The sequence below is a fragment of the Aegilops tauschii genome, chromosome 1 (genome assembly GCF_002575655.3).
Source record: "Aegilops tauschii subsp. strangulata cultivar AL8/78 chromosome 1, Aet v6.0, whole genome shotgun sequence".
Taxonomy (NCBI): Eukaryota; Viridiplantae; Streptophyta; class Magnoliopsida; order Poales; family Poaceae; genus Aegilops; species Aegilops tauschii.
Window position 1 is genome coordinate 231,142,683 of NC_053035.3, and position 26,755 is coordinate 231,169,437.

Here is a 26,755-nt window from a genome sequence, read left to right on the forward strand (position 1 = left end):
TTTTTCTTCCCTAACCCTAGGCAGCTAGGGAAAACTCTTCCCTCCAGACTTCATCGACGAGCCCGTGGATTCGCTTCCTCTGCCTGCCGCTCCGGCAGCCGGTAGCCGGGAGGGAGTCCTGGTGCCTCCGTTAGGTTTGGATTTTTAGCCCCCGCAGGTGCGCCGCTCAGGCGAATAGCGGCACTACTTTGAGATTATCTTCTCCAACCCTCCTCATGTTCGTCCCTCTGGACGTAGTCGACAGAGCTCTGGCGTAAAAACCTGTTGTCTCCTTGAGGCGGTTAGGTTAGAGTTTTTCATCATGTGGCAAGATTTAGTGCCAGGTGCTTCAGATCTATACAAGGGTTCAACGACGACGACAACAACTCAAGAACGCTGGTCCTTAGAAGCACGTGCACAAAGACTTTCCAGCTGTCAACGGCACGATCAAGCCAGCTCCGGTATGGGAGCGGCGACAATGACATGTCGGCGGCTTGTTCTGATGGCAATAGTGGTTGTTCGATGTTCTTCAAGTCCTGATGTAATTTTATTATATTTGAAATGCTTTATACTTCCACTGAACTTTGAAATAGATCTGGATCTTTTTCAAAAAACGAAAGAGACGCTCTAATACACAACGGTGAAGCTACTACAAGCTAAATTTACTTTGCCAAAATGTGTACTTACTGTTGAGTATAATGTATATTAGGAAAGCTAGGATAGTATAGGATATTGTTCCTATTTTATCTTGTACTCCAAGTTGATCACTGTATTTTTATATATATGCCCACGAGGCTTAAGCAATACATAAAAACGATTCCACCAATCTCCCTCTCTCCCTTCTAACATGGTATCTATCGCAAGTCGATTCTAAACCCTAGCCACCGCCGCTTCCGCACCCACGCGCCGCCCCCGGGGTGGTCGGCCTCCATGACCGCCGTTGGGGCCGTGCCGCCCGTACCTAGGGTTCGTCCGCCGATCGTGTTGACCGGCTGCCCTAGAGAGTCTTTTTCCCGAGCCTTGTTCCGGGGTTTTCTCTCTTCCGTCGGTCATCTTGATCCCGCGGTTTTTTTGGTTTTCCTATCTATTCTTGATCGGTTTGCGTCGCCCACCGCCGCTGTCGACCCCCGAGCGCCTCTACTCCGACCCCGGCGCGACCAGCCGGCCTCTCCTCCGACCTGGCGGCCACGCGCGCCGAGGCGGCCCATCAGGGCCAGCCGCCGTCCGCGCGTCGGTCCGCCCGTCGCCCTGCGCCGGCCGTCACCGCCCTGCTCCGACCGGGACACCAGCATCGCCCCAACCCGGCGGCCTCGCGCCATGCGACGGCCAATCATAGCCGTCGCTCGCGCGCCGGCCCGCCCATCGATCCACATCACCCGCCTCCGCCGCGTCTGCACGGCGGCCGGCGGTCTACCTCGCCGGCCTCGTCCTCGTCTGCGTTGGGACGGCTGCGTCAGGCTCGTCGGCTGCCTCAATTCGGGCGCCGCTGCTCTGTTGGTCGCTCGGGCCTCGCTGCCCGGGCGCCGGTGTTGCTTTGGCAGCCCGGGTGCCGGTGCTGACAACCTCATCCGCACGACGTCCCATGTTGTCCGTCGTCGCCAGCTTCGTCTCGGACTCCGCCACCACCACGCCTCCACCGAGCGGCGTCCCCGACCTCGCGCGCGATCGGCTTGATCACCCGCTCGCCGCCTCGATCCGCCTCATCTACGCCGCGCGACCGACCTGGCCCGTCAGTTACGCGCGCATTCGCAGGTCCCGTGAAGATCGTCCCCGAGTTCAGCGCGCCTCTCCACCGATCGAGCATCCGGCTGCCGCTGCGTCGCCCCGTCAAGCCGCAGCGCCGCCGCCCCGTGGTTCTCCTCAAGGCTGCATCGACTCGTGCGTCGCCGCTGCGTCGCCCCTTTGGGCCGTAGTGTCGCGATACGCGGTCCCTGCCGCCGCCCCGAGGCCGTCCCCGCGGTTGCACCGACTCGCGAACCGCCGTTGTGTCGCCCCTTCGGGCCGCAACATTGCGGCCCGCGGTCCCCGCCGTCGCCCAGAGGTCTTCCCGCCGTCGCCCCGACCCGCCTGCCGTCGCCCCTTCGGGCCGTAGCGCCGCGGCCCGTGGTCCGCTCCGCCGTCACCGCGCGTCGACCTCCCGTGGTATGCGCTGCACCGTCTCCCTTGGCGTGGGAACGCCACTGTCCGCGCCGGTCTTCGTCACGCTGTCAGGGTTCTTCGCCTACTTCGAGCACCGCCGCCGCACTCCTAACCTAGCCGCCACCGCCACTCTTCTTTGGCCGCCGTCGCCGCTACCTTCGTAGCCGCCACCGCCGCCCGTCCACCCCCTTCGTCTTCGTCCAAGCACCAGTCCGTCGCCAGTGTCGCCGTCATCTACCCCGACCACTTCGTCTACTCCGACCACCATTGGTGACATCGGCCCCGCGCCGATGGACGCCGCAATCATCGTCGAGTTCTTCTCTGCTGGCCCCTCCGACTTCTCCGACATGGCGTACAACTCGTGCAGGTCCCTCGTCTACGCATGCCCAGTGCTGGCAACACCGATGCGTGCCTTCATCCACGACGTGTCCCCGGGCCTGGCAAGCCTGGTCGGCGCTTCGTCAACTTCGTCTTCGTCCGTCTACGCATGCCCGGTGCTGGCAACACCGGTGCGTGCCTTCGTCCACGATGTGTCCCGGGCTTGGCAAACCCGCCGCGACGCGTCGTCAACAACATTTTCTTCGCGGCGCACCCTACTTCGACACCACTACGCCCATGCTAACTCGGCGCCCCCTTGCGCCCGCGGCTCCACGGCGACTTCCTCGACACCGGCTACCCCGACTCAACATCGACCACGGCATTCTTCGCACGGCTACCTCGACCACGGCTCCACCACCCACGCTCTCGGCTACATCGACAAACGGCACAAAGGGCTACCGCCTGCTTGAGCAACCTCGTCGGTTTTCACTCCAGCCACGACTCCGCGATGCGTCGACCGTTACGACTATGGGGGGGTGTCCGTCGGCTTGCCTTCGGATTCTTCTCCAGTCTTACCGTCTGCGTCGCTACCGTTGTGACTGCGGGAGATGTTGAGTATAATGTATATTAGGATAGCGTAGGATATTGTTCCTACCTTGTCTTGTACTCCAAGTTGATCATTGTACTCCTATATATATGCCCACGAGGCTCAAGCAATACATAAAAACGATTCCACCAATCTCCCTCTCTCCCTTCTAACACTTAGTGTATCTAGCATCTTCGCTGCGAAAACGCGATGTCATCAACACAGTGCATTGCCCTCCCCAAGAGGCCAAGACAACTTGTCCCTGCAGGCAGGAAACCACCCAAGAGGCTTACAGAATCGTACTATATATATGTACACCTGCAGACTTCCGTCTTGCTAAGTACTCCCTCTGTCCCATAATATAAGAGCGTTTTTGACACTAGTGTAGTGTCAAAAATGCTCTTATATTATGGAACGGAGGGAGTAGTATAATCGCTGGTAATAAGCTCCACGCGTGGTTGATCTCTTCCATCGACCATTTGCCAATATCCAAAGAGAAAAGCCCACCATCGCCGTATGCGCAGAGTTGAGACAGAAACAGAATTCGGTTCAGGCGTTCAAGGACCAGTCGTAGTCCTGGTAGGCGATGCTGATGGGTCCGCCGTCGTTGAGGAGATGCGTCAGGAGCCCGGCTTTGGTCGGGTCCAGGTAGTTGAGGATCCACCTGAGGATGTCCCTGTCCTGCCCGAAGTCGGCGCTGTACCTGCACAGCACCAACTCTCCATGAACTTGAAACATGCATCAGCCCACCCACATGGGAATGCGATGGGAACAAACAACAGAGTAGCTAGCTGCAAGCTCTCGGTACCATTTGATGATCCTGGTGAGGTGGACGGTCCGGGTCTCGAGGTCGATCTCCACGCCGCCGTCGAGGAGGAACTCCCTGGCCGCGTGCCGGAGCTCCGGCTCCACGCCCTGCGCGGAGTAGAACCGCACGGTGGGGCTCGACCGCGTCGCGTTGCACAGCGCGAAGTGCACCAGCGGGTTCACCTTCGTCTCCGCCAGCTGCACAGCCAAAGTAAAGTAAAGATCCCAGCGCGAGCGGAGAGCATGCAGCGATCCCATTCCTAGGGTGTTCCAGACATGTACCTCGAGCCTCTTATCGGAGGCGCCGAACGGCTTGACGATGGTGTAGGGCTGCCTGCGGTTGCCGCGGAGGATGCCGTTCTTGATGGTCGTGAGGGAGTAGGGGTACCCGCCGACGACGTACTGGAAGTCGGTGAAGAAGGAGCGGCGGTCGACGGCCCCCGAGCCCGCCGGCTGGCCGGTCCTGATGACGGCGTGGATGGCCATGGCGTTGTGCAGGTTGAGGAAGAAGGAGAGGCGCTCCCCGGCGGGCAGGGCGAAGACGTCCGCCCGCTGGAGGTCCCGCGCCAGGTTGGCGTACCTCCGGAACTCCTCGCTGGCGGCGACGCGGGCGTAGTCGAGGCGGCGGCGGTCCTCGGAGGCGTAGGCCTCGAGTATGGCGACCATGATCTTGGTCATCCTCTGGCCGACGGCGGCGGCGGGCTTGGGCTCGCCGTCGTTGGTGGAGCCCCTGAAGTTGTAGTACCTGGGGACGGCCGGGTCGTGCTCCAGGAAGCGGTACAGGCTCTGGGTGCCATCCTCGAAGTCGTTCTCCCTGCACACATATCCATTCAACATTCATTCATTGATGAACAAAACATCACTGGAATTTAAAAGTAAAATTCAGAGTGATGCATTGCACGCTGACCTGAAGACATGGTGGATGAAGTGCTTTCTCGCGAGTTCTTTGCCGATCTCCACAGCCTATAAGTAATGTAAAAAAAAAGGGCTTATTATTGTCTTACTTAATTGATCGATCGAGGAGGAAACTAAAAACTGGTTAATTGATCGATCGACCTCCACAGTCCTGGCATTGAGTGAATTGCAAAAAACATCGACACTTCAGGCAAGGTTTGCGGGAACCACACATTTACGAAATTGTGCCAAAAAGCATTAATTTTTTTCATAATTTTTTGTAAAATACACTAGTTGCTTGTTTGCACCGTTTTAAGTACGTTTATGACATGGGGTCCCGCTTTTGCTGACGTGGCGTAACGGTTCACACTAGACGTTGTTAGAGATATATATTTACCAAAAGCTCCCTCCTTTTTTTAGAAAAGAGCCGACTCCGCCGTGCTCCACGCCGGAGCCGTGCCTCCACCGTCCACCGCCGCGTCGCACTCCCACCTCTCCTTCCATGGCCGCAGCTGCACGGGCCTGGTGGTGCTGCTGCTGCAACTTGCGTCAGTGCTGGGGCATGGTTAGCGCAGGGAGGCGTGGTGAGCTGCTGCTGCTGCTCGTGCCCCGGCCGATGCCGGGAGGCGCGGTGGAGGCGTGGAGCTGCTGCTGCTCGTGCCCCGGCCGGCGTAGGGAGGTGTGGCCGGAGCTGTTGTTGGCGCGCACGCCGGTGCGCTCGAGAGTGCGAGGAGCTCACCCTCTCGCTGGCAGCATGCTGCCACCGGTGGAGCTGAGCACGGACCGGCTGACCGGCACCTCGGGTCGCCGTAGAAGGGACCCGCGGCAGCCGCGGGAGGCTGTCAATCCCGACGCGCACAGTCGCGAGCAGGCGGCGGCGAACGCGGCCAGGCAGCGGCGGGCACGAGCGGCGGCGCACGGTCGCGAGCAGGCGGCGGCAGGCGCGAGCAGCGGCGCACGGTCGCGGCGGATGCGAGCAGGCAGCGGCGGGCGCAGCGCCGGCCGTGCACCGGAGCAATCCCACCGGACCGGTGGGAGATGAAGGTCCTGATTGCTTTTATTTTCAGGGCGAAGGACCCGATTGCTTTTTCTTTTTCCAAAAAGGGTGTTGGTGTAAAACCGCCTGTCTAACGGCGTCGCCTGCGAACCGTTACGCCACGTCAGCAAAAGCGGGACCCCAATGTTATAAACGTACTTAAAACGGTCCAAACGAGCAACCAGTGTTTTTTGCAAAATATTATGAAAAAAACTAGTGCTTTTTTGCACAATTTCGTTAATGTATGGTTCCTGCAAACCTTGCCTGAAGCGTTGATGTTTTTTGCAATTCACTCCCTGGCATTTGAAGTCAAATTCGCAACAGAAAACACGAACGAAATAGACAAAGGCCAAGGGCAGGGACAGCGACGGCAACACTGATGCAAGTCAAATTAGGGGGAACGCATCGATCATACGCATGCATGCACTAGACCGTATGATGGGTCGGTGCTTAAGCACCAAGAACGGAGTAGCAGTGGATCCATCACGCGCGGATTTCTTTCGGTCGTCCACCCCACTAATCTAATCACGCTAATTTTTCCAACCCGACCGAAATCTTATCACATCTTCCAGCACGCAGGGCCAATCAGGGACTCTGCTCACGAAGATTGCACCGAGAGAAGGAAGGGTGTCTGTCCTGTGATGGTCAGCGACGTGGTCGGCACGTACGTCCGGCCAGATTTGCCTATCGTCTGCGCATCGTCCGAAATTTGTCGTGTGTATAGCAGTTCTGAAACACACCACCAGTGCGATCGAGCACGCACGACCGGTTCAATTACTATCCGGATCAATATGGTCAAACAAGTGTGCATACGCACACACGCCGCGCCGGTCTCGATCGGGTGCCAACGAAGAACGAACCGAGCCAGCCAGTGGTGGGGCGGGGCCGGCTGCCTGCCCCGTTCCGTTGTGCTCCGCTCACCCGTTGCGGCGCGGGAAACCAAAGGAGAGCAGGCGGGCCGGGCCGGCACGGCACGGCACGGCGCGCGTGATCCTATCCTATCCTAGACAGCGTTTGCATCCGGGCACCTCGTACCCCTCAAAAAAAAAAATTCCGGGCACCTCGTTTTCACCGATACGTTCATTGGTATGATCGCTGCCTTCAAAGTTGTCTATACTGATTTGGACTGCGTCGTATTTGAATTTCTAAAGTTCGGCATTTGGCAGCCGTGCATGACAGCCAAGTTTCTCTTCGCCTAAAGCGAGTATTCGGTTTTATTTTGAATTAACTAAGCATGACTTAAATGTACTCAATATTGACAACGCTAACTAGCATGACTGGATTCTAAATAAAATTTAAGTAGTGAAGTAATTTGATCAGATACTCATGTTCCACATGACCAACTTAATTTTGCTTCATTTAAACTCAATATTCGCCGTCTAGTATTTTCCCACTTCTGCATAAACAACTCGAGGTATTGTTCAGGTAAAAGTGGACAAATACTACTAGGAGTGGCAGCTCGAGCTCAACACATCGTAATATTAGCTCCTAATGCGCACCATCAGCAAGTTAATTCTGTGAGAAATGATACGCTCTTGACTATTCACACCCAAGGCGTTTAGTCCAACACTACTACGCTCACCATTCATGCAAGGATAAACAACAACGATCACGATAAAAAGTCAAACGAAACAGAATCGAAGCAGGCAGTAATAATCTAGTGCAACTCACCTTGTTCCTGCTGCACTCCAAGTGGTTCACGATGCCGTCGACCATGTCGGCGCCGGAGAAGCAGTTCTTCACGAGCTTCACCCTCACGAACCGGTCCTGTATGGGCAGCCGGTGCCGGAGCACCCTCACGATGCCCACCATGGCGTCCTCCCTCTCCTCCTCCTCCCCCTCCTTGCCGGCGTCGGCGTCGAACCCGTACACGGGCACCCGAGGCGCCGCGTCGGGGCACCGCCTCCCGGCGACCTCGCGCACGCGCCGCTCGAACTCGCCGCTGTTGCGCAGGGAGTTGAGCACGACGAGCCCGCCCAGGAGCTTCTCGTTGAGGAAGATCTGGGGAACGCGCGCGGCGGCGCCGGCCCGGGACGCGAGGTCGGCCTCGCGCTCCGGGAACACGTCCAGGTTGATCTCCACGTAGGGCAGGCCGGACTGGCGGAAGAAGGCACGCACGGCGGCGCAGTCGCGGCAGCCGGAGCGGGAGAAGAAGCTGACCCGCCCCTTGATGTGGCTGCCCGAGAAGGAGTGGCCGTAGCCGTCGTCCTCCTCCGCGTCGGCGGCGATGGCCTCCTTGAGGCGGACGGTGACCTTCACGTGGGGCAGGTGGATCTCCTGCACGCCGTAGCACGCGTCCCCCGGCGCCGGGGCCGACGTCTCCTTGAGCGACGAGATGCGGCGGTTGATGGCCGAGGACAGCACGTCGCGCCGGTCGCGGAAGAACCGCCCGATGGACGCCACGTCCACCACGGCCGCGGCGGAGTTGGACCGCTCGACGTGCCTCTGCCCTTCCGGAGCCGGAGCACCCTCACGATGGCCGTTCGGCGCCGGCGTGGAGACCGCCCTGGTCAGGCCGGGCGGCGCCTCCGGCTGCGGGAGGTGCGAGGGCGGGCGGAGCACCACGCCCTGCAGCATCTTGCGCGCGTAGTACACGTCCTCCACCTCGCCCGCGTCCGCTGCCGCGGCGATCCCGGTCAGGGTCCGCGGAGCGTGCGCCGCCGGATCGTCGTGTCGATGTTTGACGACGGCTGGATCCGGGGCGTTGGGGTGAACGTGGTTGTGGTGGTGGGGCGCGAGCGGCATGGCCTGCACGAGGGTCTCCTCTCCCATGCCTCCTCCCCTCGGGGCCTGGGTTTTACGAGTGCCGAGCGGAACGGAACGGAACGGGAGGGCAACGGTATTTTTCTTTCCTTTTTTCTTCCTCCGCTGCTGCTCCTGTAACGGGATTTGGGATTTCCTTCCGTTCGTTTTTGAGCGGCGAGGCGAACGAGGAGGAAGGAAGGGGGGTGGGGGTTTAAGAACGAACGGCCGGGCCGTCTATGCGCCACGACCACGACGCGCGCCGATGGACCCGGTGTACGGCGCCGCCGGTGGGTGACTGGTGGGCCCCGGAGCGCCGTGAACCAAGGGAAGGCATCAAAGGGGAAGAAGAAGTCAGGCCATGTGCCTATTTGGGTTGGTTTCTTTCGTTTTCCGGGGTCGTGTTGATCGGCGAGGTCAATCTGGAGCCGCACGGCACGAGCAGAGCTCCTCCGGCCGTCGTGCACGCTGGGATCGGGCCGGGTTTTTTCCGTTTTCTCGCGACCGAGAGATCTCATATGGCATCACCGCTGCAACGCCACTCGAGTTGACCTTTTGTGGGGCAGACGGGACGGGTCAAGTGAGCCGTCTGTGGCTGTGCCTGTGGACCTGAATAGCGTACTGCGAAAGGAGCCTGCCAAAGTGACGGATTTTCTTCCACTCGGCGAAGCATCGATGAAATCGTGGAAATCCAAATGAGCTCCCGGTCGTTTTCACGCGACGGACGAGCCGGCATCTGCATCTGTATCGGGTTCATCGGAGACCCGGACGCGGCCAAATGCATCATGGGCAGCAGCGCGCGGCCTCAAGGGAGCATGAGCATCGCCCGTCGTCAGAGCTCGTCGTCTACTACGGTCGTCGGAGTATTATATGTGCAGTGGGTGTAAAGAGTATGGACGTGCCACTACTAATCTGAATCAACGATCCTTCCAACACAAACTAATAAGCGGATAAACAAATGCGACCACGTCCAGTTACGTTCCCATTTGGTTCCATGTTTAAATGCATGCTGCTGAAAGCTGACTCTTTCAAGAGTGCATCTACCCATCGATGAACATACTTTTGCAAAAATGAAATGCAACCAGGTAGCCTCATGAACTATCCATTCGGGAAACTCCTCAAGGCAACAAGAAAAAAATGTCTTTCCATGCGGAGTCAACGGCAACACGCATGCTCCCCTCCTGGACCTGATGACACCGACCGGTGTCCAAAGCCAGCTCCATCGTCGAACCCTCCTTGCTTGTAAGCCAAGAGTTGTTGAAGCTTAGAAGCGAATTCAAGACCATTTCAATTGATACCAAGACAGAAGAAAGATGGCACGCTCCCGGGTCCTGACCAGTCTCACGGTCACGGGCATCCGTTGCATGCGTGCGCGCAAGAACGGTTCAATTCAATTTGGACGTGTCTTCGACATCAACACGCCAATTGGTGAAATCACCTCTTTGTTTTGTTATATGGACGTGTGCCGCTGCTGATTCACAGTATCTTTATCTGAGGTTTTCAGGTTCATGATGAATGATCTCAACTTGTAAGATAAAATATCATGGTGATTGTGATCATGAGATTTCCCCACCTTTTTTTCCCTCGTTGTGTGGTCTATTTCCATGTACTTGGATCATATCTTCAAAGACATGGTCAAGCACCTGAATATCATGGACAATAATGAATGATACACCTATGAAAACAAGGTAACAATGTGAACCCATAGCATGTGCACACAATTTTAGACATATGTAAACAGTTGTATATGCAATAAGTAGAAGTGTAGTATCTACCCACGCGTCATAACGTGTCAATTGGCACATAACAAAGGTAGGATATTGCTCTTAGAGCATGTACAGCCAGCCTTGGCAAATCCGACACCCTGTACGCCCGTGGGCGCGCCTGGGCGTTCGTATACAGCGTCGGGGCCCCTCACTTGGGCTGTTGCACATGCACACACCTCCATTGCATCATCAAATCCATACAATCCATGCACGTCGATCATACGATACAAATCATTCCAATTGAACAGTTCAAAACAAAAAAACGACAAAGCAAAACAAATTATAGTTCAACAATCTGGACATGCCAAAATGAAATCAATGTCCAAACTTGACGGGTCACTCGTTGGCTAGCCGGATCACTCATCGGACGCCATCCATGCCGCCTGCTCCGCGGCCATCCTTGCCTCTTGCTCCGCCTGCATCCTTGTGGCATGCTTCGCTGCTACCATAGCCGCCCTTGCTGCCTCGTAGTCCCTATGGTCGTTGATCTCCTTCATTCCCACAAGCCACTTCTTTGCATGCTCATCGAAGAGGCTTTCGTCTGCCAACATTATCTTTACATCTCCGCGTCTCGTGCGATTTGCAACCTCTCCTTCTCAAGCTCAATCTCTTCAAATGTCTTGGTCTTCTTGAGCTCCCATTTGATCGTCGCCTCTTTCTTCTCCTTGCAGCATGCTCCGCTGCTCTCTTTGGCTTCTTTTTCTTCTTGCTCGGATTGGGATTTGATGTTGTTCCAACTTCAAATGAAGAGCAAGTTGGATCCCCCAACTCGTAGTGCATTTGGGTCGGATCTTGATTATCATTGATCATGTTTGACATGATAAACTCCAAAATGATCATGGTTTCCAAGCATGGATCATGTTCGAAATGAACTAGCGGTCTATACAAAACATTAAACATGGCATATGTAAAGTTGATTGGACAGGAGCAACAAGAACATACAGAGTCTTGTTGTGTCATTTCGTCGAACAGGTCATGGGCAGCTGGGCACCGCGGGTGCATGTGCTTCTCCGCGCCAGAATGAGCTGCGGTGACTGATAGACGTCCATCGGTGACATATGCATGGGCAGAAAGCTCTCCAGAATGCCCCAACCGGCCGTCGGATCCTCCTCTGTCCCAACCTGGTCTGACGATGCAATCCTTGTCGACGGCTGGATGGACGGGGTGCGGGGTTCTGGGCGCGGCGGGGCGTAGGGGATAGCTGCTCGTCGATGTCCGCATTCCCTCCCTGCGACGCCGCCGCTTCCCTCTCTCACTACCTCCATTGCTGATCCCTCTGGGTGATGTTCTCCGCTTGCACGACGAAGCCGAGGACGGGACGTCGATAGACGAGGCAGACGCAGCCTCGGCCGCGGCTATCAGGGACGGGCTGGACGACATCTAGGGAGGCGGATCGGGATCGGCGGCGAGGATGGGGATCAAGGGTGACGGATGGCGAGGGCTTGGATGCGGGAAAGGGTGGACGGAGGCGGGAGGAGGGGGAAGGGTTTGGTGGATTTGGTACAATTTATGGTGGGGATGGGCCTGTCGGGTTCGACGTGGCGGACGCGCCCGAGCATCCCCATATTCACCCTACAATTGGGTTGGATATGAGGGGTGTCGGTCAGCCCGGGCGTTTGAGGCCCATTTGAGGCGCCCGTCTGGGTCGGGTTTTGTACCGGTTAGTGAATGGGCCGTCCATCCGAGTGTTTGAGGGGGGGGGGGTTAGGGTGCTCATCTATAGATGCTCTTACCTCTTTGGTTTTCATATTTTCAAAACAAATATGAATGCGAATATGGATGTTACCGAATGCGGATGAGGATCAGATGTTACTCGAATATACATACCAGATGTTTAGTCAGATTCGAAACGGATTACATCACATATTAGTTAAAGAAAATAAGTCAATAGCTATATGATAGTACAAAATAATTAAAATGCAACAAAAAATAAGTTAATAATAGACAGGTTTACGAATAACCACTACTATAGTGCGTATTAATTCCTAAGTTTTACCTTATAAAAAGTAACTTTTGACGATTTATTAGGCTTTTATGTTGGATAATTGGCATGTTTGGTTAGAACTCCTTAATTAGTTCATGGAACTTTATTCAGATACAGATATATCAACTTCCATATTAATATTTAAGTCACAATCTCGTGTCATATTTGTATTTGTATCGCTCGTTGCTACCCTCGCTCGTGAAAGAGCTTTTCCGCAAATAATAGACATTCCATGCAAAAAAAAGATACAAATAGACATTTTCTCAAATACGAATATCAGATATTTTGGATTATCCCCTGCCATGTTCCACTCCTACATATCAGTGTTGATCAAAGTATGCCGTAAGATTATATAAAAAAGACATGTCGCTCGTGTATCACAGTCATGGAACCAAATAGTCTAACCATTGGTACCAGCATCAATGCGATTTTACAGTGCTGATAAGCTCAGATTACCTGTAGTGATCAAATCACAGATCCATGGACAAAACAATAGCACAGTTATGATGGAGGTACATAGGCTGGGAGCGAAACATTTAAAGACACGATTTGAGAATGAGGGCAACCAAAAGAGGCATGTAATTTGATGCAAAATTCCACCAACATATCAGACGAAACTCGCGTACATTACAAAACCGGTCCACTGGCACAAATAAGGTAGGTCAGAATTCTTGAAAGGGGAGGTGGTCTCTAATGGCGCCGCTTAACTTATAACCCTTCACAACAGTAAACATGCATCAAAATCACGACTCTGCCTTTTTGTCTTCAGCGGCCTCTTCAAATGTCTCTCCAGGGACAAGCTCAGGAACATCATCGTCGTCGTCAGCCTGAGCAGCTCCTGCACTGGTACCAGCCTCGATGCCAGCAGCACCACCAGGGACCTGCTTTTGGAATTGCTCTGCGAGCCTCCGCAGGTTGTCCAAGTTGTCAGGACCTGAATACAAGGAAAGGTTAAAAAAGGTAAGGGGGCACCACTCACTAGTTTTGTACTATTGGTGAAATATTACTTCACTGTAAACTTTGAACTGGATATGTATTTATGAACACTGGATAGAGACATACCAAGTTGATTGATAATTGATGGCAGCAGATCTTGCAGTTCTGTCAAGATTAGGAAAAGTTAGAATAAAAATACTGTCAGTCTGTCACACAAGCATCAGAAAAGAAACTATACTTTACAGAGAGCATTCAACTATTACAATGGACAACAGACATGTGTACAACATACAAAATAGCTGCCAATTTGCAAGTGGGTACAAGAACATAAATGAAGTAAAATGACCAAGGGCAAACAACATCAAAGACATGTTAATGGAAGAAGCATACTCTTTGTCTGTGGAGTTCCACTGACCACCCATGTATTAGCACCAATCGAAGCTTGCACTGCAAGGAAACCAAGAAACAGATGTAAGGAAGTGGAAAACTAATCCTGTAGAACTGAGTTTATTGTCAAGGGGTACCACCTTTAGGATTCAGAAACTGAATAACCACATCATCCTTAAAGATGTTGACCTCTTCGATACCAGGGATGGTGTTGACTCCTACTCTTTTCAGGGTACTCTGGAGCCTTTTGTCATCTGTAGTCGTGGTCTTGTGTACAGCCTTCTTCTTCCTACACCAACATAGGGACCATATTTAACATGACGATAGGGTTCCAAATTCACTAGCATCCCACTGGCACAGATATCATACGCATACATGACATATTAATCAATCTTAACATGACACAATAATAATAATAACATGGTTAGCACTGTTTCCACATACATACCAAAATGCACATGTTTAAGCACAACAAACTTATATGCCAACATACAGCAAAATAGTTAAAAGTGCATCGTATCATCTTAGATGCATCTATGAAAAGAAGAAGCACCTGCGCATGCTACCCTTCCCCCCGGTGCGCACGGCACCTGCCATCTTCTTGAGCTTTTCAACATTCATCTGCATGAGAGACAAATAAGATCACTACATGTTTCTTTCAGTTATGCAAGAGACAGGCTAACCTAACAAGTAACACCGAAGACAAGATACATTCACAAACAATAACAGAGAAGAGGTCCGCATAAGAACAGAAAACATGAAGCTCAATAACTAACATGACTGGATGCAACTGCATATAGACAGGGAATAACCTCGACCACATCAGGTTCAAACAAGTAACTAATGCTTCCTAACTAATCACCCATACAAATACAGCTGACATGGCAAAACCAGACCAATGTTAGTCGCTTCTGGCTCATGTCTGCGGAGCCACTAATCAAAGATACTACTACTAACTAAATGGCTTGACACTACAGCCGACTGTGCTGGAACAAATTGCCCACAGCTCTGATATTTGTCATGATAACGATATAAAAGCTACTCCCTCCGCCCCATAATATAAGAGTGTTCTTGACACTAGTGTAGTGTAAAAAGCGCTCTTATATTATGGGACGGAGGTAGTAGTAATAATCATCGAATGTAAACCTATCCGCCCATTTCTGTGATTAGACTCCAAAAAAAATAAACATACTAATAAAGCTCTGCCCACGACGAGACCGGGACCAAGCAAAGCCCACCTCTCATATGACACCGCAAATACCTTCCGTAAATGAAATCATTACCAAGTAGCATACGTCCTACACAGAACACAGCGCAAGCGCCGCTTCCAGATTCGATCGCAAGCCCATCAACGAAACCAGTCCAACCGCTCGGGCCGCATCGCGCGAGCCGAATCTCGCGAAGGCGCGTGAACCTACCTAAGTCAGCAAAAAGTACAGATCCAATCGCTCCTAGAGCAAACAGAACCGCGCCGATGCTTGATGCTGAGATATTGTATTGCCGCTAGCGGTAGCCGGGAGCAGCTCACCTTGGCTGGGGGAGGAGCGGAAGCCGCGGCGTCGGCGCCGGCGGCGGCGCGATGGGGGGAGGAGAGGATAGGAGCGGGAGAGAGACCAGGAGTGGGGGAACGGATAGGGGTCGGGACGGGAGGATGGGTTGCTCGGTGCGAGCCCTCTTTTAGTTTTAGGGTTTTAACCCCAGGAGAATCCTCGCCGTGCGATCCTCGATGCACGGCTGCGGTGCTTGTAATGGAGGGTTTGCGCTCGGTGTTCGGGTCAATCGGGTGCGTGCGTGTGTTGCGGCTCCGCTGTGCATGTGTTCGGGTGGGCAGTGTGACCAGTTGAGAAATGCACGCGCGCGGTAGCACGTAATTACGAAAAATGTCTCTAGGAATTGATTCATACTCTCTCTCTTATTTGCTAGTACTCCCTCCGATCTAAAATAAACGTAACAATTTTAAATTGTGGGATTAATTCAAAACTGCGACACTTTTTATGAATCAGCGGTAATATCTTTTTCGGGGTAAAGTGAGTTTTGTTTCATGGAAACAGGATTACGGTCAACTAATAATACTAGCTCAGATTCCCTAAAAAAATACTAGCTTGGAAATACAGTCTAATATCAGAACGGCTATGATTAGCTAGACAATGAGCAACCCTATTTTTATAGACGATCAATTTTCTCAGGAATAAAGTCACGGCCTATTGAATCATACTTGGGCAGCTGACATTGGGCCCGATCTCACCGCCACCATGCTTCATCAATTCCTGGACATGCGGCGACGAGTGGACGAGGCCCACATTCAAACTGATAGGCATGACTCAATTCGATGGGCGTGGGAGAAGGATGGCATGTTCCCCGCTAGATCCGTTTACGCGACCAAATTCTCAGGGCTCATGGTCATGCCTACAGCGGCATTCACCTGCAAGTCGAGAGCCCATCTGCAGCGCCATTTCTTTGCATGGCTGGCTATTAAGAACAGATGCTGGACCTTTGACATACTAGCACGGGTGGGGCTTCCTCATCAGAGCATGCGCCCACTGTGTGACCAGCACGACGAGACCATGACCCACATCATGATTGAATGCGTATTTCCAAGGAAGATTTGGGGAGGGTCTGCATTGTGATGGGGCAGCCGGGCAGAGCGCCCATACCGGATGAGACGTCACCCGAGTGGTGCATCAGGCAAGAAGAAACCGGACAGCACTGGAAGATGGTAAGGGCAATTTGCATCCTTGTCCTGAGGGAACTTTGGACGCGTCACAACGCCGTGGTCTTCGACGGAGCGACACCATCTACACAACAGGTGCTGCAGCGCATCAGCGGCGAGGCCCGAGCGTGGAAGCAGGCAGGACTTCTACGAGGGTAAGTTGAGGAGTTCTTCGCTGGTCTGGCACCGTGGGATAGTGGTAAGCAGTTGACCATAGTTAGCTAGATCAGTGGAGTGGTCTTTGTGCCACATGTAAATAACCTTGTAACATCAAACGTGGAGGGAGCTTCCCTTTCCTCTCTGAAATGATCGATATAGTTGACTAGAGGGGGGTGAATAGGCAACTAACAATTTTTAGCTTTTTCTTTATCAATTTAAACTTTGCATCAAAGTAGGTTGTCTAGATATGCAACTAGGTGGACAACCTATATGATGCAACAACAACAAGCACACAAACAAGCAAGGGATATAACACAAATAAGCTTGCACAAGTAAAGGGACGAGATAACCAAGAGTGGAGCCGGTGAAGACGAGGATGTGTTACCGAAGTTCCTTCCTTTTAAAGGGAAGTACGTCTCCATTGGAGCGGTGTGGAGGCACAGTGCTCCCCAAGAAGCCACTAGGGCCACCGTATTCTCCTCACGCCCTCACACAATGCGAGACGCCGTGATTCCACTATTGATTCCCTTGAAGGCGGCAACCGGACCTTTACAAACAAGGTTGGGGCTCTCTCCACAACTTAATTGGAGGCTCCCAACGAAACCCTGGAGCTTCACCAGAGTGGAATGTGGCTCCGAAGTGACCTCTTCCGTCTAGGGCACCCAAGCACCCAAGAGTAACAAAATCCACACAAGAAAGTATGGGGGAATCAAATATCCTTTGGTGGAAGTGTAGATCTAGGTCTCCTCCTTCAATCCCTAGCAAATCAACGAGTTTGAGTGGCTAGAGAGAGAGATCGGGCAAGAGAGCTTTAATGGCAATAATGGAGGAGAGAGAGAGGCAAGAGGTGGGTGGGAGGTAGGAGAAGCACCTCCTTAAATAGGCCCCCCAAGATCCAACTGTTATGTGCTGAAACGCATAGGAGCGGTACTTCCGGTGGCGCACCCAGTAGTACCGGTTTATCGGAACAAAACCGGAACTACCGCTCAACTACCGGGCCACATACAGAAAGTAAACCCCTCAGGCCGGTAGTTGGACGGAGGTTGGACCGGAACTACCGCTGGGCCAGCAGTTCCTGGGCGGTGGGGTCCGAGGCGGTACTACCGCCCTGAACACCGGTAGTACCGGTTTATCAAGAAAAACCGGAACTACCATTCCACCACCGGTCTACCACCGTACCCGGTACAGAAGGGAGTCACCCCTGAGCGGTACTAGGAGCGGTGGTAGGACCAGAACTATCGGCCAGCGGTATAACCGCTCAATGAAGCGGTACAACCGCCATGAGCATAACTGCACAGAACAGAGGATGGGGAACCTCTCTCTCCTCGAACGGAGGGTATATGGTGGGTGCAGAGAATGTGTACGTGAAGGATTCACCCAATACCTTCCGATGTGGATTCCCTCTTAATAGTACGGATATCCTACGACCAAAGGAAATAAAAATGTCGGAAACTCCGTCTTCGATCTTTTCCGCATAGAGGGAAAACCTAACCGTCTTGCGCAACACAATGTGTACCTGAGAAAACTATGGCGCACGATTAGTACACCTGTGTTGTCATCATCACCAAAACCCTAAGGCAAAAGATGCCCTTACAATCTCCCCCTTTTTGGTGGATGATGACAACCACACGATTAGTCCAGGAGTTCTAGAAAATAAAGGAGGGGCTCCCCCTGAGTGGAATGCAAAGTGCGCACAATAGGGACAATGCTCCCCCTGGATCTTATAGACCAACCGGAGACAGCAAAACAACCGCAATAAACATAAAGCAGAAGAGAGAAGGAAAAGGACACCAACAACACAATATAAACTCTACTGAAAGAAGAGTGCATAGATAAATAGAACGACGCATGTCTTACACCATGCACGAGATCACAACATAGACTAAGTCCACAGGGCACTAGAAAGAGCAAGCAAATAAACTAGAAAGACCAACTGCAAATAAACCACCCATGCAACTCCCGTGACCTAATGGAGCTCTCTCCCCCTTTGGCATCGAGACACCAAAAAAGAAAAGAGCGAAGCTAGCGTCCCGGGGCTCAGTAGATCTCCTCGCCAGTAGCCGTAGAGCTGTCAGAAGCGTCATCATCAGCATCATCGCCAGGGTCCTCAGCCTCCTTAGACTCCTCAGACCTCGCAGTAGCTGCCTCAGGAACACGGACAGAGGAAGAAGCAGATGCTTCGTCAGACCACTGACAGTTCTCCAAGCATCGTGTATCTTTAGGAGTGATGGTCTTCTCGGAGCCACTCTTCACATCTGGCACATTGAGGTGCCTCATCAACTGAATCTGCCTGCGACGCGCCATCTTCTCAGCAACATGGACCTTGCAGAGCTTCTTCTGAATGTGAGTCTGTAGGCAAAAGGTCTTCTTGATCTTGGAAGTCAGCTTCTCAACCCACGAGGGCTGGACCCCAGGCTCTAGCTCAAGGTCCTCGTCATCCGAGGTAGCAAACACATCCTCCTGATTGCCTGAAGCAAAGCGAGGGGTCTTATGCTTCTTTTTCCTTAGCTCCTTGACCTCATGCTCCATGAGGTTGGCAGGGGTGGTGAGAGGCTCTCCTGGCCTACGGATTGCCCAAACGGTGCTTAGAAACTGCATCACAAAAGGAGCATATATTGGTACCTTGCGGTACAACACCATGTTGTACATCTCCTCCCATAGACACTTGGAGACATCAAACGTGGCACCGCATCCTCTCTTGGTCTTCATGGCCACAAGCAAATCCACCGGATACCCATAGATATCATCTTGATTCCCAACCTTGGGAAGCAGCACACAACGGAACACACGATGCATAATGTCATAGACTGGCAGAAGATCATTGGACTTGCCCACAATGCCATGTCCAGGGATGTATAGAGGGGCAAGCTTCACCTTGTCCATGGGGTGAGCATGGTCGTGAGGACGGATGCCACCTTGACCCTCAATCCCCGTATCATCATAACCAAGAGCATTGCAGAAAGCTCTCCACGAGACATGAAAGAACTCATCACGGCACATAAAGGAGAGGTGGTGTTCCTCATCAGAGCCGAAGTGGACTGTAGCATAGAACTGATGGACGAGCTGCACATCGAAATCACAATTCACAGTCATGAGCTTGATCAAATCAAACTCTTCACAGATCGCCAGAGCTTCTCCAAAGTAATCAGGGTTGTTCCTCCAATGGTCGATGTCAATGGACCACATCCATGTGAACTTGTTCTTGTGATGCTCGAAAACTTCTGACACAATCCTCATCTGTAACTCATTCCGGAACTAAGGGTTGTTCCAACGGGGATTCGGTGCAACAGTGTAGGGATCCTGGAAACGAAACTTTTGCCAGTCCGTCATCTTCCATTTGTGCATTGGCACCGCAACACGTTGCTTGGCAGCAGCAGACTTCTCCCGACGTGTGGCCTTGGTAGGAATCACCACCTCATGAGAGTCCTCATTGTCATCCGCAGGTTTGCCCCTACGGGCCCTCTTCTTGGTATTTTGAGGCTTCCGAGCAGCACGGGAACTAGAGCCACCTGCAGACACACACAGAGAGCACATAGAAACCCCAGCAAAGATGAGAGGAATGTACACAAGATTAGAGGGATATGTCTCATGTAAGTAGGTAGAAGAGAAACAATGCATATAGGTTCAGAGAAACCGGTTGTTCCGGTTGTTCCACCGGTAGAACCGCTCGAGCGGTAGTACCGCTCGCAAGGAGCGGTAGTACCGCTGAGAGCGAAGCTGCCGAGTGGAAGAACAGGAACCCCCCTTTCTCGAATATATATGCAATATTCCTACCTCTACATACACACAGGAAACAGAAGGAGGCTATACGGATCTCTCCTACCAACCATTTGGCCAAAATGGGGGAATACAAGCAATGCCCTAGAGATGGATTCAACAAGAGGAACCCTAAGAAAGAGAAGAACATGGCATTACCGGTATCCATGGAAGTAGATCGAAGAAGAGGCGGCCTCCATAGAGCGGATCCGATGAGGGGCCGACGGATCCGGAGGGCCTGAGGGCGCTCCGGGGCGAAGGACGAAGCAACCGGCGGCTATGGATAAGAGGAGGGACGAGCACGAAGGGGAAAAGAAAACCCCTTCTGCCCGCTCCCCTTATATAAGCCCCAGATGTCAGCTGGTAGTACCGCTCCAAGGAGCGGTAGTACCGGTCCTGTAGCTACCCGGTAGTTGAGAGCAGTACTTCCGCTCCAGAAGCAGCGATAGTACCGCGGCTAAGCACCAGTAGTACCGGCCAGAGATACTGGTACATGCATGTAGGGGAACGTAGTAATTTCAAAAAAATTCCTACGCACACGCAAGATCATGGTGATGCATAGCAATGAGAGGGGAGAGTGTGTCCATGTACCCTCATAGACCGAAAGCGAAAGCGTTAGCACAACGCGGTTGATGTAGTCATACGTCTTCACGATCCGACCGATCAAGTACCGAACGTACGGCACCTCCGAGTTTTGCACACGTTCAACTCGATGACGTCCCTCGAACTCCGATCCAGCCGAGCTTTGAGGGAGAGTTCCGTCAGCACGACGGCGTGGTGACGGTTATGATGTTGCTACCGACGCAGGGCTTCGCCTAAGCACCGCTACGATATGATCGAGGTGGATTATGGTGGAGGGGGGCACCGCACACGGCTAAGAGATCAAGAGATCAATTGTTGTGTCTAGGGGTGCCCCCCTCCTCCGTATATAAAGGGGGGAGGAGGAGCCGCGCCCAAGGGGGGCAATCCTACTCCAAGTAGGATTCCCCCCTCTTTCCTAGTCCAAGTAGGAGAGGGGAAGGAAGGGGAGAAGAATAAGAAGGAAAGGGGGGACGGCCCCCTAGTCCAATTCGGTTTGGGCTAGGGGGGCGCACGCCCCTAGCTGGCCGCCTCTCCTCTTCAACCACTTGGGCCCATGAGGCCCAATAACCCCCCGGGAGGTTCCGGTAACCTCCCGGTTCTCCGGTTTTTATCCGATAACCCCCGGAACTCATCCGGTGTCCGAATATAACATTCCAATATATCAATCTTAACGTCTCGGCCATTTCGAGACTCCTCGTCATGTCCGTGATCACATCCGGGACTCCGAACTACCTTCGGTACATCAAAACACAAAACTCATAATATAATCGTCATCGAACTTTAAGCGTGCGGACCCTACGGGTTCGAGAACTATGTAGACATGACCGAGACACGTCTCCAGTCAATAACCAATAGCGGAACCTGGATGCTCATATTGGCTCCCACATATTCTACGAAGATCTTTATCGGTCAAACCGCATAACAACATACGTTTGTTCCCTTTGTCATCAGTATGTTACTTGCCCGAGATTCGATCGTCGGTATCTCAATACCTAGTTCAATCTCGTTACCGGCAAGTCTCTTTACTCGTTCCGTAACACATCATCCCGTAACTAACTCATTAGTTACAATGCTTGCAAGGCTTATAGTGATGTGCATTACCGAGTGGGCCCAGAGATACCTCTCCGACAATCGGAGTGGCAAATCCTAATCTCGAAATACGCCAACCCAACAAGTACCTTCGGAGACACCTGTAGAGCACCTTTATAATCACCCAGTTACGTTGTGACATTTGGTAGCACACAAAGTGTTCCTCCGGTAAACGGGAGTTGCATAATCTCATAGTCATAGGAACATGTATAAGTCATGAAGAAAGCAATAGCAACATACTAAACGATCAAGTGCTAAGCTAACGGAATGGGTCAAGTCAATCACATCATTCTCCTAATGATGTGATCCCGTTAATCAAATGACAACTCATGTCTATGGCTAGGAAACTCAACCATCTTCGATTAACGAGCTAGTCAAGTAGAGGCATACTAGTGACATTATGTTTGTCTATGTATTCACACATGTATCATGTTTCCAGTTAATACAATTCTAGCATGAATAATAAACATTTATCATGATATAAGGAAATAAACAATAACTTTATTATTGCCTCTAGGGCATATTTCCTTCAGTCTCCCACTTGCACTAGATTCAATAATCTAGTTCACATCGCCATGTGATTTAACACCAATAGTTCACATCACCATGTGATTAACACCCATAGTTCACATCGTCATGTGACCAACACCCAAAGGGTTTACTAGAATCAATAATCTAGTTCACATCGCTATGTGATTAACACCCAAAGAGTACTAAGGTGTGATCATGTTTTGCTTGTGAGAGAAGTTTAGTCAACGGGTCTGCCACATTCAGATCCGTATGTATTTTGCAAATTTCTATGTCAACAATGCTCTGCACGGAGCTACTCTAGCTAATTGCTCCCACTTTCAATATGCATCCAGATTGAGACTTAGAGTCATCTGGATCAGTGTCAAAGCTTGCATCGACGTAACTCTTTACGACGAACCTTTTGTCACCTCCATAATCGAGAAACATATCCTTATTCCACTAAGGATAATTTTGACCGCTGTCCAGTGATCTACTCCTGGATCACTATTGTACTCCCTTGCCAAACTCAGTGTAGGGTGTACAATAGATCTGGTACACAACATGGCATACTTTATAGAACCTATGGCTGAGGCATAGGGAATGACTTTCATTCTCTTTCTATCTTCTGCCGTGGTCGGGCTTTGAGTCTTACTCAACTTCACACCTTGCAACACAGGCAAGAACTCTTTCTTTGACTGTTCCATTTTGAACTAATTCAAAATCTTGTCAAGGTAAATACTCATTGAAAATCTTATCAAGCATCTTGATCTATCTCTATAGATCTTGATGCTCAACATGTAAGCAGCTTCACCGAGGTCTTTCTTTGAAGAACTCCTTTCAAATACTCCTTTATGCTTTCCAGAAAATTCTACATCATTTCTGATCAACAATATGTCATTTACATATACTTATCAGAAAGGCTTTAGTGCTCCCACTCACTTTTTTGTAAATACAGGCTTCACCGCAAGTCTGTATAAAACTATATGCTTTAATCAACTCATCAAAGCGTATATTCCAACTCCGAGATGCTTGCACCAGTCCACGGATGGATCGCTGGAGCTTGCACATTTTGTTAGCACCGTTAGGATTGACAAAACCTTCTGGTTGCATCATATACAACTCTTCTTTAATAAGTCCATTAAGGATTGCAGTTTTGTTATCCATTTGCCAGATTTCATAAAATGCGGCAATTGCTAGCATGATTCGGACAGACTTTAAGCATCGATACGAGTGAGAAAATCTCATTGTAGTCAACACCTTGAACTTTGTCAAAAACCTTTTTCGACAAGTCTAGCTTTATAGATAGTAACACTACTATCAGCATCCGTCTTCCTCTTGAAGATCCATTTATTTTCTATGGCTTGCCGATCATCGGGCAAGTCAACCAAAGTCCATACTTTGTTCTCATACATGGATCCTATCTCAGATTTCATGGCCTCAAACCATTTCGCGGAATTTGGGCTCATCATCGCTTCCTCATAGTTCACAGGTTCGTCATGGTCTAGTAACATGACTTCCAGAACAGGATTACCGTACCACTCTGGTGCGGATCTTACTCTGGTTGACCTACGAGGTTCGGTAGAAACTTGATCTGAAGTTTCATGATCATCATCATTAACTTCATCATTAATTCGTGTAGGCATCACTGGAACTGATTTCTGTGATGAACTACTTTCCAATTCGGAGAAGGTACAATTACCTTATCAAGTTCTACTTTCCTCCCACTCACTTCTTTCAAGAGAAACTCCTTCTCTAGAAAGGATCCATTCTTAGCAACGGATATCTTGCCTTTGGATCTGTGATAGAAGGTGTACCCAATAGTTACTTTTGGGTATCCTATGAAGACGCATTTCTTCGATTTGGGTTTGAGCTTATCAGGATGAAACTTTTTCACATAAGCATCGCAAGCCCAAACTTTAAGAAACGACAGCTTAGGTTTCATGCTAAACCATAGTTCGTACGGTGTCGTCTCAACGGATTTAGATGGTGCCCCTTTTTAACGTGAATGCAGTTGTCCCTAATGTATAACCCCAAAACAATAGTGGTAAATCGGTAAGAGACATCATAGATTGCACCATATCTAATAAAGTACGGTTACGATGTTCGGACACACCATTACGCTGTGGTGTTCCAGGTGGCGTGAGTTGCGAAACTATTCCGCATTGTTTCAAATGAAGACCAAACTCGTAACTCAAATATTCTACTCCACAATCAGATCGTAGAAACTTTATTTTCTTGTTACGATGATTTTTCACTTCACTCTGAAATTATATGAACTTTTCAAATGTTTCAGACTTATGTTTCACCAAGTAGATATACCCATATCTGCTCAAATCATCTGTGAAGGTCAGAAAATAATGATACCCGCCGCAAGCCTCAACACTCATCGGATCGCATACATCAGTATGTATTATTTCCAATAAGTAAGTTGCTTGCTCCATTGTTCCGGAGAACGGAGTTTTAGTCATCTTGCCCATAAGGCATGGTTCGCAAGCATCAAGTGATTCCAAAATCCCATCAGCATGGAGTTTATTCATGCGCTTTACACCAAGACCTAAACGACAGTGCCACAAATAAGTTGCACTATCATTATTAACTTTGCATCTTTTGGCTTCAATATTATGAATATATGTATTACTACGATCTAGATCCAATAAACCATTTTCGTTGGTGTGTATGACCATAGAAGGTTTTATTCATGTAAACAGAACAACAATTGTTCTCTAACTTAAATGAATAACCGTATTGCAATAAACATGATCAAATCATACTCATGCTCAACGCAAACACCAAATAACACTTATTTAGGCTCAACACTAATCCCGAAAGTATAGGGAGTGTGCGATGATGATCATATCAATCTTGGAACTACTTCCAACACACATCGTCACCTCGCCCTTAACTAGTTTCTGTTCATTCGGCAACTCCCGTTTCGAGTTACTACTCTTAGCAACTCAACTAGTATCAAATATTGAGGGGTTGCTATAAACACTAGTAAAGTACACATCAATAACATGTATATCAAATATACCTTTGTTCACTTTGCCATCCTTCTTATCCGCCAAATACTTGGGGCAGTTCTGCTTCCAGTGACCAGTCCCTTTGTAGTAGAAGCACTTAGTCTCAGGCTTAGGTCCAGACTTGGGCTTTTTCACTTGAGCAGCAACTTGCTTGCCGTTCTTCTTGAAGTTCCCCTTCTTCCCTTTGCCCTTTTCCTTGAAACTAGTGGTCTTGTCAACCATCAACATTTGATGCTCTTTCTTGATTTCTACCTTCATCGATTTCATCATCATGAAAAGCTCGGGAATCGTTTTTGTCATCCTTGCATACTATAGTTCATCACGAAGTTATACTAACTTGGTGATGGTGACTAGAGAATTCTGTCAATCACTATTTTATCTGGAAGATTAACTCCCACTTGATTCAAGTGATTGTAGTACCCAGACAATCTGAGCACATGCTTAGGTTATGCCGGCAATGATAGGTGGATTTGGTAATTGGTTTGTTCCAAGTGATTGTAGTACCCAGACAATCTGAGCACATGCTCACTTCTTGAGCTATTCTCCTCCATCTTTTAGCTATAGAACTTGTTGGAGACTTCATATCTCTCAACTCGGGTATTTGCTTGAAATATTAACTTCAACTCCTGGAACATCTCATATGGTCCATGACATACAAAACGTCTTTGAAGTCCCGATTCTAAGCCGTTAAGCATGGTGCACTAAACTATCAAGTAGTCATCATATTGAGCTACCAAACGTTCATAACATCTGCATCTGCTCGTGCAATAGGTTTGTCACCTAGCGGTGCATCAAGGACATAATTCTTCTGTGCAGCAATGAGGATAAACCTCAGATCACGGACCCAGTCCGCATCATTGCTACTATCATCTTTCAACTTAGTTTTCTCTTAGGAACATATATAAAACATAGGGAAGCAACAACGCGAGCTATTGATCTACAACATAGATATGCTAATACTACTAGGACTAAGTTCATGATAAATTAAAGTTCAATTAATCATATTACTTAAGAACTCCCACTTAGATAGACATCCCTCTAATCATCTAAGTGATCACGTGATCCAAATCAACTAAACCATGTCCGATCATCACGTGAGATGGAGTAGTTTTCAATGGTGAACATCACTATGTTGATCATATCTACTATATGATTCACGCTCGACCTTTTGGTCTCAGTGTTCCGAGGCCATATCTGCATATGCTAGGATCGTCAAGTTTAACCTGAGTATTCTGCGTGTGCAAAACTTGCTTGCACCCGTTGTAGATGAACGTAGAGCTTATCACACCCGATCATCACGTGGTGTCTCGGCACGACGAACTTTGGCAACGGTGCATACTCAGGGAGAACACTTT

At 50.5% G+C, this 26,755-nt stretch overlaps 2 protein-coding genes across 2 annotated transcripts; both read right to left on the minus strand.

The window, feature by feature from the left end:
* Positions 1-3,092: 3,092 nt before the first annotated feature.
* On the minus strand, positions 3,093-8,690 carry LOC109759738 (uncharacterized). Its single transcript, XM_020318579.4, has 5 exons — positions 7,431-8,690; positions 4,737-4,792; positions 4,112-4,643; positions 3,831-4,027; positions 3,093-3,725 (listed from the first exon to the last, which is right to left on the minus strand). The coding sequence occupies exons 1-5, from the start codon at positions 8,529-8,531 to the stop codon at positions 3,572-3,574; spliced, it is 2,040 nt and encodes a 679-aa protein (XP_020174168.1). The 5' UTR covers positions 8,532-8,690; the 3' UTR covers positions 3,093-3,571.
* Positions 8,691-12,807: 4,117 nt separating this feature from the next.
* Positions 12,808-15,364, minus strand: LOC109759736 (basic transcription factor 3). The gene is made up of 6 exons (XM_020318575.3): positions 15,103-15,364; positions 14,128-14,195; positions 13,715-13,863; positions 13,578-13,634; positions 13,314-13,352; positions 12,808-13,185 (listed from the first exon to the last, which is right to left on the minus strand). Exons 2-6 carry the CDS (start codon positions 14,193-14,195, stop codon positions 12,995-12,997), a joined length of 504 nt encoding a protein of 167 aa, XP_020174164.1. The 5' UTR covers positions 15,103-15,364; the 3' UTR covers positions 12,808-12,994.
* Between the last annotated feature and the right edge of the window lie 11,391 nt (positions 15,365-26,755).

What these genes read in the sequence shown, in the direction of transcription:
- LOC109759738 (XM_020318579.4), bottom strand. Translation starts at nt 8,531, where the DNA reads ATGGGAGAGGAGACCCTCGTGCAGGCCATGCCGCTCGCGCCCCACCAC. An exon ending in TTCATCCACCATGTCTTCAG is followed by an intron (nt 4,644 to 4,736) that starts GTCAGCGTGCAA and finishes ATATGTGTGCAG; the next exon opens with GGAGAACGACTTCGAGGATG. An exon ending in CCTCCGATAAGAGGCTCGAG is followed by an intron (nt 4,028 to 4,111) that starts GTACATGTCTGG and finishes TTGGCTGTGCAG; the next exon opens with CTGGCGGAGACGAAGGTGAA.
- LOC109759736 (XM_020318575.3), bottom strand. Translation starts at nt 14,195, where the DNA reads ATGAATGTTGAAAAGCTCAAGAAGATGGCAGGTGCCGTGCGCACCGGG. An exon ending in TCAGTTTCTGAATCCTAAAG is followed by an intron (nt 13,635 to 13,714) that starts GTGGTACCCCTT and finishes GTTTCCTTGCAG; the next exon opens with TGCAAGCTTCGATTGGTGCT. An exon ending in TGGAACTCCACAGACAAAGA is followed by an intron (nt 13,353 to 13,577) that starts GTATGCTTCTTC and finishes TAATCTTGACAG; the next exon opens with AACTGCAAGATCTGCTGCCA.